The 17446-nt window shown below is 44.2% G+C and overlaps 1 protein-coding gene across 1 annotated transcript in view; it reads right to left on the bottom strand.

Annotated features, from left to right (window-relative positions):
• Window positions 1-17446, bottom strand: part of auts2a (activator of transcription and developmental regulator AUTS2 a) — a 975777-nt gene that overhangs the window by 34626 nt on the left and 923705 nt on the right. The window contains 4 exon segments of the mRNA XM_034179013.1: window positions 1524-1568; window positions 3096-3334; window positions 5383-5690; window positions 6952-7522. Coding sequence (XP_034034904.1) covers window positions 1524-1568; window positions 3096-3334; window positions 5383-5690; window positions 6952-7522 — 1163 coding nt within the window.

Raw genomic sequence — 17446 nt, 5'->3', positions numbered from 1 at the left:
TGCAACTGCTCAAGTTTGTTTTGTGTATTTAACCTGCTGGTCATGTCTGGGCTCACTGCGAGGAATAATGTCATAATCACATTCATGGTGGAAATTAGGAGCAGGAGTGGCTGAAGTTACATGTATCTTGAAATAAGCTTGTTTGTCAGTTTCTTTTGTTTCCAAAGCCTAGGTCTGGTGGCCACCGGGGACACCACTGCTTGTTTTAAATGGGGTGTAATGCCTCTGTACATAGTAAGTCCCTTTCAGCTGCTCCCTTGTTTTCACTCAGGGTCGTCACAGCAAATCAGAGGTGGACCTGCATGTTGATTTGGCACAAGTTTTACACCGGATGCCCTTCCTGACACAAATCCATATTACATGGAGAAATGTGGCAGGGGTGGGGAACCTTCAGCACTGAAACCAAGCGCATTAACCACTTGGCCACCACCCCTGCTTAATTCCTCCATTCATCCTTCACCCAGTTTGGATGTAATTACTCTCAGAATAAAGTTGACAATCTGCACTATTAATATACATTATATTCACAAGTGCGGGTAGTTTGCTAGGTGAAGATTTTAAATGCTGAAATCATATATCCTGGAATGGGATTAGAATCCTCATTCCATCATTGACCTGCTATATGATCGTCATGATGGGGACATGTGATCAAAGAGCTTTTCCATTTCACAGTCACACACTGGCCACTGATGTTTGAGCAACAATGTAATGAAGCTTCATGTCAACAGCAGCGCATGAATGTAGATCATAAACACTGCCGTAAAGCTGCTCTCACACCTGGCTGAGTTTTGGGGCATGGCTCGTGTATGTCCCATAGTGAGGTCGGAATGCTGTTCAGCATTGATTGGCACAAGTCGGGAAAGGTCGGTTATGCTCATGCACGTTTTGAACAATAATCAGGAGTTTATTGGGACTCTGAACCACGTTAGCCATCTTGCACTCAGCACAGAGTGGCCTGGTGCAACTCAACAAAACTCGGTGTCCAATATTCAAGACAAGCACAGAAACAATCACCCCGAGATATCAAGAGTTGAGGATGGAGTGTACATCAAGTTCACCCGGAGTTCCACCAAGTTGAACTTGGTTGTCATGACCCAAGGGAGGGGCTGGGACAGCTAAGAGTCCACGAGCTCCATGGAAGAAAAAAAAGGACTTTTCCAAACTTTTGCCAAGTGGTGTATCTGTTTCGGATGATGGAGTACCAGAGGAGACCTGCTTGGGGAAATCAGCTGAGGTGTGCAGGATTGTTGTTTGACATTTACAGCACCAAAAATGGTGCAAAACTCTGCCAGGTGTAAGAGCAGTTTAAATCAGGTCTGACATCTACAGTCGAGCTGGCGGTTGGACATGGATCAGTCACATCATTCTTTATATGCAAAATGAGGTTAGTATAAGCAATGAAGACACGATGCATCTCTAACAAACAAACAAGCCAACACACACCACGCAAAGGCTGGAATGGCATGATGGCAAAGCAGCATGGTGCCGTGCAGGTAAGCATGGCAGCGATCGAGGAAACTCACACTGTGTCTGTAGAAGGGGTCAACTTTTGTTGGGTATTTGTCAAACTGTAGGAGAAATGAAACAAAGCTAAGTATAAAGACAACAACACATACATGTTAAAGTGCACATACATGCTGAAAGAGGCCGACACCGACCTCCTTTAGGGCCCTTTAAAGCCACAACACAAATGCATTTTTGGATGAAAAACAAGCTTATAGAGTGAAATTTGAAGCTGATCCACTTTTCAAATGTGAATCCTTGCCCTCGCCTCAGGCTCCACTGGTTTCATCTTCCCCTTTTGTGATCATCTGTAGACCTTGTAAACTAGTGTGGGTTCTGCGTCTCATTTGGTCTCCTTTTAGCAGCGCAGCACAGGCTCAGGGTGAACATTTTGCCAGTCAAGACTAAACACGGCAGCCATAAAAAGGCTTTTTATGGCCTCATTAGCTGTCAGAGGCCTCGCCACGCTGCCTTTGAGGGATCATCAGAGCCAAGCAAATCCTCTACGGCCCGGGCTGTTACGGTCGAGTTCTACAAATGTGCGTGCCATTGCCTGTGGTCTGCCCCAACAAACAGCAGGAATCTTAATGCAAGGCATTCGCCAGTAATGAAAACCCCCAGATGGGCCCAAATGATGTCATTAAATTCAGAATGAATTAAGCGTATTAGGTTCCAAAAGCTGGCTCTGAATTTAACATGCTTGGGGCGAGTTACTGCCAATTTAGAAAATAACTGCATTCAAGTGTGGAGTCAAAGCACAAGCCAGAGAAAACACACAAGAAAAACTTTCTGAGGAATAAAGGCATCACTGTGGTGTGGACAGATACACATGGTCATCATTGAAGAAACCGGTCCCTTACACACACACAGCCACAACAGTGAAAAACACATTCAGTGTCGGGTTTTTTTCAGCATTCTTTGAAGTCAAATGTGGGAGTATGAGCTGGTACTGTGCAGCGCCGCAGCCAACACACCACAGAAGCACCCTGGGTTCTGGATAGCAGCCACCCAGGCAGAAAACTGTCCATCCCCACCTCTGTACAGTACTCTACTATCTGCCACATCCAGGTGAAATGTGGGCGTGTCCTTGGCCTTCTTCAGCCACTGGTGACCTCAACAATAAGGGACCTAAGGCTGGATCGTGCACCGAGAAACGTGTCACATGAGCAAAATGTCTTAGCCGACATTCCCTCACAATGCAAGTGATACTCCTCATCTTTGTCTCATCAAGTAACCTCTTGTCTGACACAAAGTAATTCCAGCAGTACCCAGGGAGCCTCCAAAAAGAGCTAGTGGTTAGCATCCAAGCCTCACAACAGTGCGGCAAGTCCCCATGCCAATACTCTGCCTTCACCCTATCACTCAGTAGGATGAAGGCAGAGTATTGGCATGGGGACTTGCCGCACTGTTGTCCACACCTGCACCCTAAAGACGTGGACTTTCATTCTCCTGCAGAGATTGTGGCATTGTCAAACACCTCTGAGCAGAGACCTCGTGATCTCCTGTACAAACAAAGCTCGATAGAACACGTAAAAACTCAGCTTATGGTTACCCGCCCCTCACCAACCCAACACAGCTCTACTTATCCTCACATTTCTGCCAGGGGTACGCACCATGGGCGGTGCTGGGGTGGGCATGATGGCGTGGGGAAAGGGCGTGAAGGTGTGCTGGTGCGTGTGCTGGTGGGTGTGTTGGTGCTGATGCTGGTGCTGATGCTGATGCTGGTGGAACTCTGTACGAAGATAGGGCGGTGGGCCGAGCGAGGCCCCGCGGTCCGCGCTCTGGGAGGCCAGGAAACGGGTATTTAGCTCCTGTCGCAGAAGGTCTTGCTCTGGAGAAGAAAGAGGAGAAAGGATGAGGAGGTGAAAGCAGTTTGCAGACCACAGACTCTGTTATAAAAGCTTTTTTCTTGCATAAACCCCCTTATGGTAACAATTACGCTGTGGTCGGTTTCATACTGAACTTTAATCTGTAGATGGAAGAAGCCATCATTAGACTACTCAATTATATCCTATTAAAATTTATTAGATTTAATTTCAGTGAAATTAAGCTGTTCATCATTGCGCAGGATCCCACTATAACCACATCTAAAAGCCTGTGTGGTTTGTGGACGTTAAATCCTGAAGTATGTAGATGTAAAAAAAAATAAGCAGAAATAACTGATTACCAATATGTAGTTATGAATTTAAACAAAGGTCCAGATGATTACGATTGTCTGACTGTCAAAAAGTGTGATTTGATACCTGGTACAGACATCTGTTCTTCTAATAACCTTTGTGTGGCCTGCGGCAAAAGAACTGATTTCAAGTAACCACCGGCTTTTCTTCAGCATTTGGCGCTGGCTGCCTTGTGAGATTACATCCTCTCTAAAGTAACCTTATCCTTTCTATTCCACCGTGACTCGCTACGACATTTTCTGTATTAATGTCAAGCTTTATTCAGCTGGGAAATGAGAAGGAATTTTCTCTTCATAAAAATTTTATTGATATCTTTTGAACTAAATCCAGCTCGGGCGCACACGCCGTATTGACCAAATTGATTTCTTGTACTTGAACACCAGTCCAGGTGAAAATGCAAGTTCTGGGACTGTGGCTGAACACCCCACCCCCCTCTATATCCACTCTGACCCTGACATTTTGCTTCACAGCACACATACCTGCTAGTACACATCACTGGTGTGTGGAGAGTCAAGCAAAAGACTGGACTTGAACTGTGCACATCACACTCTAGTCTGCCCCGTGTCTGTTTGTCTCACCACTACTCCCAGGTCCTTGGTTTGTCGATGGAGGCTGAAAATTGCCCTTAAAGAGTTTAGCTTGGTAAAGGCCAAGGTCACTGGGGTCAAAAGTCTTTTTTTAAACTTTAATTTACAGTAAATGTAACACACATATATATAAACACATTTTAGAACTGCATAGGTGAGCTCATATTTACTAAAGGTCAATCAGTGGTGTCAAAGGTAATAAAAAAAAAATTTGGTTACTAATTTGCACTAAACTTTACACATATATGTAGATGGATTCTGCAATTCCACCATTCATTCTGACAGATTTCAAGGTAAAAAAAATATCATTTTCAAACTGGGCTGGCAGGGTCACACTGAAAAAACTGTCCCTCTCAAAATAACACAAATAATCCGAAATCTAGCCAAACTGTCCTGTATTAAGCAAAAAAAAAAAAGAAGAAGAAAAAAGAAATCTGTCAATGGGGTCAGAAAAACTTACTTGGTTAGAATGATCAAAACTAGCAAAATGTCCAGGCACTGAATAATCAAAATGTGCCTTAAAACTAGACAGAATTCTTATTTTAAGATTAGCCTGTGTCTTAAAATAAGGAAAATAATCTTGTTCCTTTGCGTGGATGATTTGAAATCCATTGCCTTTCCTGGTTACTTGTTAAATACAACTTGATATTAGCTGGAAAAACTTAAGAAAAAGTGAGATACATTTTCCCAAAATAAGACATTTTTCTTATGTAAAAAATGCTTCACAAGATTATTTTTCTATTTAGACAAAAAATTAAGTCAAATTTTCTTTAAACAAGTCTTTTTTTTTTTTAACTTTCTTAGATATCAGCTTTTGCATTGCAGCCAAAGGTCAAATATATGATTTAGACTGAGAAGAGTTTCCTGATCAGTCATATGTGTGTTGTGTTTCTGTCCCACGTTATTTCTGTAGTTCCTCATTAAGAAGTGATCAAAATGTCAGAAACATGCAGCATTTCAAAAATATTTATTTTCTGTGCCCCTACTTGTATAAAAGTTGTGATGAGACCATCCCTGATATTTTTTTTTTTTTTTTTGTCAATCTGATGTGCAGTCCTTTGCCACACCACTTGGTGGCGATGTGCGGGCACGTGCTGGCAGTTGGTGGTGTTTACCTGAGTAGGCACTCCCAGCAGCAGGATGTCCGGGTACTGGCAGGGTGCTAGATGTCAGTGGTGGTGGTGGAGGTAAGGCCGTTGGAGGAGCGAACATATTTGGGTGATGAGGGTGTGGCGATGACTGCAAGGCAGGGGGGAAGCTGTGCGGGCCGTTCTGATTAACCGTGAGAGGCAGGAAGGTGGACGCAACTGCTGCCGCTGCTCCTGCAGCTGCTGCGGGAGGCGGCAGGTGGTGGGGGAGGTGCAAGGAGGGTGCAGGGTGCCCGTGTGGGGGCTTGGTGCCTGGGGTGCTGCTCCTGCTGCTGCTGTAAAGTGAGCAAAGAGAAAGAAGAGAGTAAGAAAGAAGCCAGGTTAATCCAGTGTGATCAGTGGAAATTAACACTTGTTCCTCCACATCCCCACGTCTCCATCTGCTCCGACACCAAATTCCCAGCTCAGTGTTTTCACACTTCAACCGTCCTCTGTTTGTGTAAACAAACGCCTCCTTGCGTCTCTCTTGTGCTTCACAGAATCTGGGCAAACATGATCTGCGGAAACACCACATTCGCAACACCCTCAGATGCAAATAAACCACCGCGAGCATGCAGAACAGGGCGAGCGTCTGTCTTTGAACACCTTCTGTTAAGGCACTTCCTCCAGAGCCAGGTACTGAACATGTGCATCCAAAACGCAATGAGAACGAGGGAGTGTTTGCTTGTGTAAGCAAACAGTCTTTTGTAGTGTGTGTGGGTTTTCCCCGAGGGCAGCTGCAGAGCCGGCATCTCCGCATCTCCACGTACTACGCCTAAAAGCTCATTTGCAGTGCTCGTTCTCTGCTGTGGGCCCTGCCGTGATTATGCATAGCGGGTGCCAGGCCCTGCTGGCACACTGGCACACATCGGGACGAGCAAAGCCAAGCCCTGTGGGCCTCGAAGGCAGAGCTGTTGTTGGGTCTGAGTGGGTTCTGAAGGAGCTTTACTGGCTTCTGAAATGAATTCTGAGTGCCGCTGTGGATATATCACTAAACTTAGACATAGACTTCATGGTTGTTATATTTTATTTTATGATAAATTGGCATGATTACGGTATATTTACTCATAAAGTGAAATTCTTCAGATGATCCACAGTGCTCATCTGATACATTTGAGACAGTTTTCCTTCTGTTCTTGTGAAGTATTAACCACCATAAAACCAGTGCAGTACTGATTGCGGTTATACCGATGTACCACACGTGGCCTCTGTAATGAACCAGGGCTGGAATCTACACACGGCCCAGATGAGAGTGTGGGTGGTTAATAAATCCTCATGGCTCAGTGTGGCCCGTTCATTCTGCTGTCAATAATCAGTGCTACTTTTTGGCTCGGGGACTTCAAGCTCTGCCTGATAGCAATTTACATACTGATCGGACATCATGCATACTTTCGCCTGGAGAGATATTCTAGTATTTTCAAGTGTGTGTGAATGTCGACTGCAGTGCACACAATTTTCTGCGTCAGTGCACACGAGGACATGAGTGACGTGAATGTTTTCTGCAATGAAATCCGTCTGCGGATGTGTGTTCTGATGGATGTCAGAAATTAGCCGTACCTGTGTCCGTTGATGTTGAGGCTGTTGTAGGCAGACAAAGGCCGGGGACGGCAGCGGGAGGGGGGCCGCTGGGGCCCTGCCTGGCTGGGGTGCTGTTGATGTGGGTGGTGCGTAGACAGGGCAGGCGATGATGGGTGTGGGTGAAGGTTAGGTGTCCGCGGAGGACGGGGGTGAGGCAGCAGATCAGGATGGTGTTGGGGCCGGGGATGGGGGGGTGGCGAGGGCTCTTGGCCCTGGGCGAGAGGCAGGGCTGCGGGCGTCTGAGGCCTGGGGAGAGCCTCTGAGTGAGGGGGGAGATAGGTTGAGGCCGGAGCCTGGGTCGGGCTGTTTGCCTGGAGCCGACAAGGAGAAGACGGCCAGGGAGCGGATTGCTGGGGCTGCGACTGTGGATCGGGGAGGACTTTGGCAGGTAGGCGATGATTAGGGGCGCCTGATGTAGGTGGAAGAGGATCTTTGCAGATGTCCTGGCTCTTCTCCTGACTGCGCTCTAAACCAGACACCTTGAGGAGGCTGGGGCCGTGAGGCTCCTGCCTGCCATTGGTGGAGAGCACACTGACGCCAAAATCTGGAACTGGGCAAAAGAAGAAGGAGAGAGAAAAAAACATTAAACATAAATGTCATGAAACAGAAACAATTCTTCATTATGAAAACTAGTGGTCCTATTTGCAGGAAAAAAAATAGGAAAAACAGCAAACACCAGCATTTTAGAAAGAAGTAGACAATCACAGCTGATGTTCTGTAGGTGTAGAAATAAGCACCTTATGGTAACTTCTTTAAGTACTGAAATAACTGCAAATCATTAATCTTGAGCTAATGAGAACAATAACAGCCCCATAACCTTTTAAAAACTCCTACACATACTGATAAGAAAAGCAATTACAGACGTATGATGCTCTGTTCAACATTTCAGTGGATCCATGTTTCTGGTGCAGTGCGTATGCATCAGGACAACTTTAAATGTCGGATGTCTGACCATGTGAATTAATTTGGACTCAATATACTACATCTACACAAGTATTTGTTGCAGTGTAATACATCTGGACCAAAACCTACCCACATGGAGTCAATCAACACTGTACTTTATGTGGACAAAAAGTAACCTATTTGGACTCCACTGGTGCAAGGTATTACATCTGACCAACAGCATCTATTTGGCATCATGGTAACCAAAAAAGCAAAAGTTTTCAAGTCTGCGAGCATGAAAGCGTGCCACATGTGGCCACGTACACCACACAACGGAATTTCCATGGACCCTTGAAGGCAACCACCCAGCCAGCAACCGTTCTGTCCTGCAGCAGCCAGGTGAAACATGGATGTGTCCTTTTCCTTTTCCAGTCGCTGTGGGCCTCAACAGTGAGATCTGTGTGTGGTATCGTACAGAGGAACATGCAATATGGACAATTTTCCTCTGAGTTTCCCTAAGTAATGGCTCATTTTACACAAAGTCATTTCAACAGTACCCAAGGATCCTACGAAAAGACAGAGTACCAAAGTTGTTGCCTTCAGTTACTGGTGAGTGCCCAAGACTTGAACCTTCGTCCTCCTACAAAGATATCAGCTTCTCCAAACACCACTGTTGAGTGACCTCATGATGACTTTAGCTCTTCCAGGCATCTCGCACTTACAGAGATTGCATGAATGTAACTGCTGAGATATGTGCATCTCTCAATAAGTTCAACACTTCTGTGTGCACACCTCTGATGTCACTGAGCCCAGCAAGTCATTCAAAGTGTGGATCTTAGTCTTGTTTCAGAGCAAACACTAAAGATTCCCCAGTTGACAAACAGCACAACAGCGCACCCTCCTGGAACTGACACTCCAGCACCGTTGAGCCCACAATGGCAAATACTCCCCAAACTTTCAATGCAACTTCCTAGAAATGTCCGGTGTAAGACTGTAAATGGATACCTAGAGAAAGTGGAGCCCAGGTTCATCTTCTGACAGATCCATATTCCACACTATAATGGCACACTGTCACAGTGGCAATGAACTGGCCATGTATTTTTTCCTGCCAAAGTGGAATCTTTCCTGAGCTATAACTCCTTTCCAAGCTACAATAATTGCAGTAGAACACTTATCTCCAGTTCTAAGAAATATGACAGCCACACAAACGCTCACACACTTTTTAAACTCCTACTCAAAACGACAATTAAGTACTTTCGTGCACCAACTAAAATGGTCCTTCACTGCAGACAAACTGCACAGCTCAAAGGTTTTTCTTGTTGGAACTAAATTAGTTTGTATCATATAAATCACCTTCACTTTTGGTTATTTCTTTGTTTTGATGATGCCATTTGCAGGACAAACAACAGTAACTGTAATTATTATTTAATATCTTTAAAGGCAGAAAAATTCCTATGTAGCCAAACCAAATTGCAAACTGCTCCATATGCTTTCTTCTTTTTTCCTCAAGGTTTACTATAAAAATCCTTCCTCAGGTATGTGGGAATGTCTGGACATATGGTGCATTTCTCTTGGCACGACCCTGCGGTTGGAGAAGGTCAAGGACACGCCCACATTTGACAGACTGGCTGCCTATTGGGGTGTTCGGAATCCAAGATGTAAAGCGATTCCATCGCGTGGGGGACGCAGTGAAGCACATACTGCTCCGCTTCTATTCTAAAAATTCCCACTGAACTACCTGTACAAAAACCTGTGAAATCAGCAGCTGGATTTGACCATTTTGGCATATTAATCTGAAGAAGGAATAAGAACTGCTGTATGACAATGGAATCACACAGAACAATGGCTTTAATAAGCTCCATCCAGGGCTTTGCTCTGCGGGGACTTCGTCCTACGGAACAAAGTGCTCAGACATCAGCAGTTAGCTTGGCTGCTGCTCTGCGCTCCAGAGAGGCTCATGGGGAATGACGGTGCATACATAAAGCTGTAATTAACTCGCTTCAGGTCTCGGGGGGGTCATATGCAGTGGGAGGGGGAGATAGTCCTTCCTCCTGCTTTGCATGGATAGCTTAATCCTCTACCTGGAAAATAAGGTGTAGATGAGATGCAGTTTCCTTAAAATGAGACAGAAGTCACAGCACGTGTTTTGTGTACCCGTGTGTTTTGTGTACCTAGACCTTCTGCCGACTCCACTGGGGGCCCAAAGCGGCTGAGCTAACACAGACACGTTGGAACTGCCAATTTTAACATGAGAATGCCGAGTGTGGTATTAGTGGCCACAGGTGCGTGTGAAGTCGTCAGGGACCAGGAGCCGTAATTCTTGATGCAAGAAGACAATCAATAACTACAATACCGACTACTGACTCCTGCTCTGTGTGGGACATCTGCCAGGCTGACAAAGACACACGCTGCTAGGTTGGAGTGTTTTGATTTTATCCCCCCCACCCCACCCCCCACCCCCAAAAAAACCCCAGAGTAAAACCAGCTTTCGTCATGTACCGAGTAGTCAGTTTTCAAAGCTACCCAACTCTTAGAAACGGCATCTCTTCTGCAGCACAAACATCTCTCGGCCGACCTCACGTGCACCAGAGAACAACAAGCTCTTAAAATCCCGTGCACATATCCATGTCAATCTCCTCCACTTACAAAACGCGATTACTGGACAACAGAGACTGATGCTGGTAAACAGCTCCATTGCAGCAGACGGGGAGGGGAGAAATTCCCAATTCTCAAGTCGACCTGCACCCCTCAGTCCCAGAGGTCCGTGGCTTGTTTTGAGAATGTGCTAACACGCTAAAAAGAAGGCATCTATTCTGGTCATAATGAAGACTCCAGGGCCGGGCGGAGTGTAGGAGAACAGAGAGAGGAGGATATATGCCAGCTTTCCTCCCGTGAGGGTTCATTTGTCAGTCTTCTTCATCCCTGGAAACAAATAAGTGCAATTCCCGCTTGTTTTCTCAAAAATGTGAAGCCTTACCATTTCCCCAGGATTTCAGTTGTGTTGCGGTTTCTAACTAGTACATGCTGCACAGCGGAGCGTTGGAGAAGAGAACGAGGGGTTTGGGGTATAAGAGGGATTTGTGGAAGTCACCTGGGTGTGTGCAGCAAAGCCCTTCATTAAGACTGGATGTCAGGGGACCCAGGACGGAGCCTAGAGGATAACTTATGATTCCACGGCTGCACCACAATTCCTGATCTGTATCTGTCTACATGATTAAATCCACACTGATACATTAACTGTAGCTTGTAAAGACAAGACTAGGTACAAATATCATGTGAGCACAGTATGGTGTGCCTAGGCTTTAGTGAAAGCCTAGAGATGTACAGTGTAAAATGCAGTGAGTGAATGGGTGAGTCCACCCCTTCCAGTTTGTTTACATGATAAATACAATAAATGTCATGGTGACACTTCACAATGTTAATTAACAATAGTTAATGCAATAATGCAAGTTAATTACAGGTTAACTGTGTTTAGTAATCATTTGTTAATGTGTTCATGCCAGGTAATGCAGCAATAAGCATTAACTAACAGTTAATTACATGTTAAATATGTTCAGTAATCACTTAGTAGTGCTCATGTTCATGCAGTTATAAGCATTAACTAACTCAATTAAGACAGTTCTGTTTAGTAATAATTTATTAATGGTGTTCATGTTAGGTAACACAGTAATAAGCATGATCGAAAAGTGAATTATGACTTAACTGTGTTTATGTGACGGAGGCCAGCAGGAGTCGCTGTCCAATAGTAGTCGATGGGCCTCACTCCCCGAGAGCCAAAAGATACTCTGGACACTCAGGGGAGAGCCCTGGTTTTGGCCAAATGGACAGAGTGTAGGCCTCACATACCAGAGGTCATGAGTTCGCATCTCAAGGGGAGTGAGTAGGAGGAGTCAAAAACAACCCAATGCAGAGCAAAGTTCCTACATTTAGTAATTATGTATTAATGTGTACATGACCCAGTAAGTTAATGCAGCAAAAAGCAATAACAGTGAATTATGATATTGCAATGTTTGCTGGTGGGTGCATATATACTAATGTGAACAGATTAGGTGAATCTATCTATCTATATATATATATATAATTTTTTTTTTCAAATTTATTAATTTATATAGCACCAATTCACGATGAACTCGTCTCAAGGCGCTTCACACAACATAAAACAACAACAACAAAAAAACTGAATTAAAAATTTAAAACAATAAAAAGATGACTATAAAAGAATACAAGAATAAAAACATAACACTAATGATAAAACAGGGAAAACAAATGAATCTTTAAACGTGATTTAAAAGTCTCCATACTATCCAACTCTTGTATGTGTTGCAGGGAGATCATTCCACAGAGCTGGTGCACGGTAGGAGAAAGCTCTGTGACCGGCAGACTTTTTATTCACCCTGGGAACACACAGAAGTCCTGCACCCTGAGAACGCAGGGCTCGAGCTGGTACATAGGGCCTTACCAGGTCAACCAGATAGGGTGGTGCAAGTCCATGAACAATTTTATAAACTAATAACAGTACTTTAAAATCTGATCTTGCAGCAACTGGAAGCCAGTGCAGGGACACCAAAACGGGCATAATGTGGTCAAACTATATGCTTTGTGTCAAAAGTCTGGCAGCAGCATTTTGAACCAGCTGAAGACCCATAATGTTAGAGTGCGATAAACCAGAAAATAGAGCATTACAATAGTCCAATCTAGAAGAGACAAATGCATGAATCAAAGTCTCAGCATCAGCCATAGACAGGATGTGATGAATCTTCGCTATATTTTGCAAATGGAAGAAAGCAGTCCTCGTAATGTCTCTAATGTGGAGGTCAAAGGACAATGTAGGATTGAAAATTACTCCAAGGTTCCTCACTTTATCCGTATGATGTATAACACACGAACCTAAGCTAAGTGCTAGCTAATCAAATTGATGCCGATACCTCGCTGGACCAAGAACCATAACTTCAGTCTTATCAGAATTTAAAAGTAGGAAGTTACTAGACATCCAACTTCTTACTGATACAAGGCAATCTTCCAAAGATATATATGTATATAGATAGATAGATAGATATGGTAAAATTACTGCACAGGATGAACTGCACAGTTGTACATGCAGTAAAGCACAAAAGGTGAAAGAAGACGTAGTTAACAGTGCAAAATCAGCAGGTGGTTATAGTGCTATAAACATTTTGAGGCATTATACAGCCTGACTGCAACTAGAATAAATGATCTGCGGAGACACTTTGTTTTGCACCCTCAACAATCTATTAGTGAAGGAGCTGCTTAAGGCTCCCACTGTCTCATGTAAGGGGTGAGAGGGGCTGTCCATAATTTATGTTAGTTTAGCTAACATCCTCCTCTCATCTACCACCTCTATGGGGTCCAGAGCACATTCCAGGACAGAGCCAGCCATTCTGACTAATCTGTTGAGTCTCTTCCTGTCCCTCTCAGAACTTCCACAGCCCCAGCAGACCACAGCGTAAAGTATGGCTGATGCCACCACAGAGTCAGCAGGTGAAGATTTGTTTTATTCTCCCTTTTGTACGGCTAGCATACTGGCATAGTATGGTACTATGCTTCCTACCGTTTTAAATTTATTTTATTAGTAAACAGAGTGGGTCGTTCCCCTCAGACACACAACCAAAGATGGCTGTGTCATCCAAAAACTTCTGGAGGTGACCACTGTTTGTGTTGTAGCTGAAGTCTGATCTATACAGTGTGAAGAGGAAAGGACAGGGTACTGTACCCTGTGGGGCCCCCATGCTGTAGACTGCCACATCAGACACAGTTGCAAAGCCTCACATGCTGTGGTCTGTGAGGTAGTCAATGCAGCCAGGTGACTCTACTCCAGCTCCTTCCAGCTTCCCCCTGAGAAGTGATGGCTGAATGGTGTTGAAGGCACTGGAGAAATCAAAGAACATGACTCTCACAGTGGTCCTAGTGTCCTCCAGATGTAACAGTGGCCTGTGCAGCAGGTAGATGACAGTGTCTTCCACACCAATGGTATGGGAACTGTAGGGGGTTGATCTCGCTGTTCACCAGGGGTCTGAGGTGGGTGACAATAATCCTCTTCAAGGTCTTCATCATGTGAGAGGTTAAAGCCACTGGCCTGAAGTAGTTGGCCTCACTAGGGTGTGCAGTCTTAGGAACTGGAACCACACATGATGTTTTCCACAGGAGTGGAACTTTCTCCAGCCTGAGGCTCAGGTTGTAAATGTACACAGGAACTCCACTGAGTTTATCTGCACAGTCCTTATGTGGTCTGGAGTTGATGTAATCAGGGCCAGGTCCTTTCCGCTGCCTGCGCCAGACTTGTAACATCATCAGAGACCGCTTCCACCCAGCACACCACCTGTTCCACCTGCTGCCCTCTGCCCGGAGATACAAGTCGCTACCTGCCAGGACCAGCAGAATGGCCAAGAGCCTCTACCCCCAGGCCATCCATCTCCTGAATGATCACTGTCCCCCTCTCCCCCGTCTATCTTCCAACACTCCACACCTGCCATAACTGTGATCCGGACTTTGCATTGATGCAAAAACCCACATCTGACTACCTCTTTGCTCTGTTACTGACAATCTACCTCATTATATCCCTAATTATCCTTTTTCAACTACTTATTTATTCATTGTCATTCACTATATTGTCAGCATTTTCCTTTTAACCATATGTGGGAGATGGCTGTGCAATATGCATGAGCCATCTGTACAAGACTGCCGTGCAACAGGAGTATGTGCAATATTGGTGTGTGTATTAAGTTATGTGCAATATGCATGAGTTATGTAATTATGCCATGCATGGTTTTATTTGTGCAGCTCTTGAAGTCCAGGACAAATTTCCCGGAAGGGACAATAAAGTGTATCGTATCGTATCATAATTATCCTTTTTCAACTACACCACCTGCCATAACTGTGATTTGAACTTGGCACTGATGCATCAAGCACACCACCATAATAACTCTGTTGCCAGTAATGAAGCTTATTCTATCTCTACCTGTCATGTCGTTGTGTTTACATCTCTTAAGTGCTGACTGCAGTGTATTATGTTACAGTCTGAGCTCATTGCACTTTATGAAATCAATCAATCAATCAATCAACTTTTTTCTTGTATAGCGCCAAATCACAACAAACAGTTGCCCCAAGGCGCTCCAAAATGCACCAGTGTTTCTACACTGATTGTTTGAGAAATGCTCTGTTATTTTGTTGTAGCAACAATGACAATAAATTATTATTATTATTATTATTCATCACCTTGAGTCCTCGCCTTAGTTACATGAAGACAATAAAATAATTATTACTAGTTAAGTCTTAAATGTCAGTTAAAGTGCATTACTGCATGAATTAATGCACTGATTAATTTTAGCAATAACGTCATCTAATCTCCAGACTAAAATGGCGTATAAAGAGGAAAAATGATTTAGTTGGTTGCACCAAATGGCAAAATTTATTTCATGCTCCACATTTTATTCCCTTTAAAAATAAAAAATTTTAATGTGGTGCTGGTGTCAGTCTGCGCTGGTTAATATGGCGACACTGTCACCACGAAGGCATTTAGGGTCCGACAGCCCCCTTGAAGACAAATGGCTCAAATCATTGACCTCTACGGAGGAAGTGACAGCAAACTTGGCAAGATGAGACGCAGAACATTAAGCAGTTTAAAATGGTGTTAGATCATTACTGCAACACATAAGGGGAACCATCTCTGTAGATTATACTTTGTGTCACCACCTGATACACTCTGGCCCATAGAAATGATTAACAAACAAGCAGCGACATCATCTTTTAAAAGCATGTCTGGCACTGCTTGCACATTAGCACACAACCTCAGCCAAAAGTAGCCGGCCAGTATTTCTCTCTCACTTGTGTGTGTGTGGGGGGGGGGGGGGGGGGGGGGGCAGACATGACAGCCCTCACCCAAGCCTGGAGACATCCTGACAAATTGAAGAGAGACCTGCAGAACATCTAAAACATCCGTTCACTGCGTCACCTCTTCCCTATCATCCTACTCAAAATAGCATCGCTATGCGCTCCGAAAGCCTGACGCTCATTTATGGGATCGCATCCAGCCGGGGGGTCACATAGTGCCAATCACATAAAACCACAAACTAATATGTCACAGGGGCGTGCACGTGTGACGGCCTGAGTTGCTGATGCTCCAGAAATGAGGCGATGGATCAGGTCAGAGTCTACCAACATACAAAACTGTCCACTAATGAAAGCGCCATATGCTGCAGCTGCATTCACACAGTGTCGGCGTGCGGCAGACGGTAAACAGGATGTTACGTTACTGTCAGTGATGGGATGACGGAAACCTCCAGCGCTGGCCTTGAGAGCGGCACAAAGCGCACATTAGCGGTACACGCTGTTCAAAGGGGAAAATTTTCTATTTGCGGCAGCGAGTAGAACAAACCGGACATTAGCCTCCATGATCAAAGGTGGAGCATGGTGCAGTGAAATTAAGCCGTGATGTCAATTAAGCAGATTTCTGAAACAATAATCAAAGTCAGGGCTGTCCTGTTGCTGTAATAACAAAACATCTGATTCCAAAACGTCATTGCGTCTTTCAGGTACATAAACTACTTGTATTGTTCATCAATTTACAGACTCTTTGTTCATTGCGTGTTTGTGTGTAGTGGAGCGTTTGTCATGTCAGAATATCAAAGAGTGAATTAGACAAGTATATGATCTTTGAACAAACCTCCACATCTGTTATGTGTCATAAATGAGAGACAAACAAATAAAGAGCCAGGTATTGTGCAAAAAGTGTCATGTGAACACGGCTCTGTAAAGACAGACGCAACAAATCTGTTTGGTAAAAAAAACCAAACAAAAAAAAAACAACAACAACACCCCATCTCTGATTTAGAGCTCCACCAATATATCAGTTGGCCAGCTGAACCTTTCCCCATCATATCGGAATGGGCATTATTGAAAATGTTTTACTGAATAAGCACTGTAGAAAGACACTTTGGCTGTTGGAAATGGTGTCACTGTGTAGTTTGTCCAGCAGGGTGTGCTCCAACAGCACTGTTTAGGATGCTGTCAAGCACGGCTGGGACCCCCATCACCCCTTGGTCACATGAGCCACAAGAGACAGAGGCAAAGCAACACAAAGGGATACAATACAGCAAGTGCCAATCAGAATGAAAGCAGTGTGATGATAGCATGAGGTACATTGGTTGGGTTTTGGTTGTATTTATAGTGATTTATAATAAAGTTCACCGTTAAACTGTAAAACATCAAACCTCAACTGCATTTATTTGGCAAAAGAATTGATAACAAAATGTTAGGAATCACTGCCATTTTTTATTTATATAACAGAAGACATATCAGTATCATAATTTTTTTACTCCCTAATATTTGTATTGTATGCCCCCCAAAAATCCATATCGGTCAGGCTCCACTACTGATTCATCATTATTGTGTTTTCCCTCTGGTTTATTGACTCATATCCTTCAGCCCTTAACCTGACAAAATACATTTAAAAAACCTTTCCATGACATGATGTAAAACAGCCCTTTTTGATGTTATGTAAAAGTACGTGACAAGAAGCGGCTGAATGCTTTTTGAATCACCACTAGGAGGTCTACATCTACAAATATTTACCATG

This window comes from Thalassophryne amazonica, chromosome 9 (genome assembly GCF_902500255.1).
Source record: "Thalassophryne amazonica chromosome 9, fThaAma1.1, whole genome shotgun sequence".
NCBI lineage: Eukaryota > Metazoa > Chordata > Actinopteri > Batrachoidiformes > Batrachoididae > Thalassophryne > Thalassophryne amazonica.
This window is presented reverse-complemented; position numbering and strand designations above follow the sequence as displayed.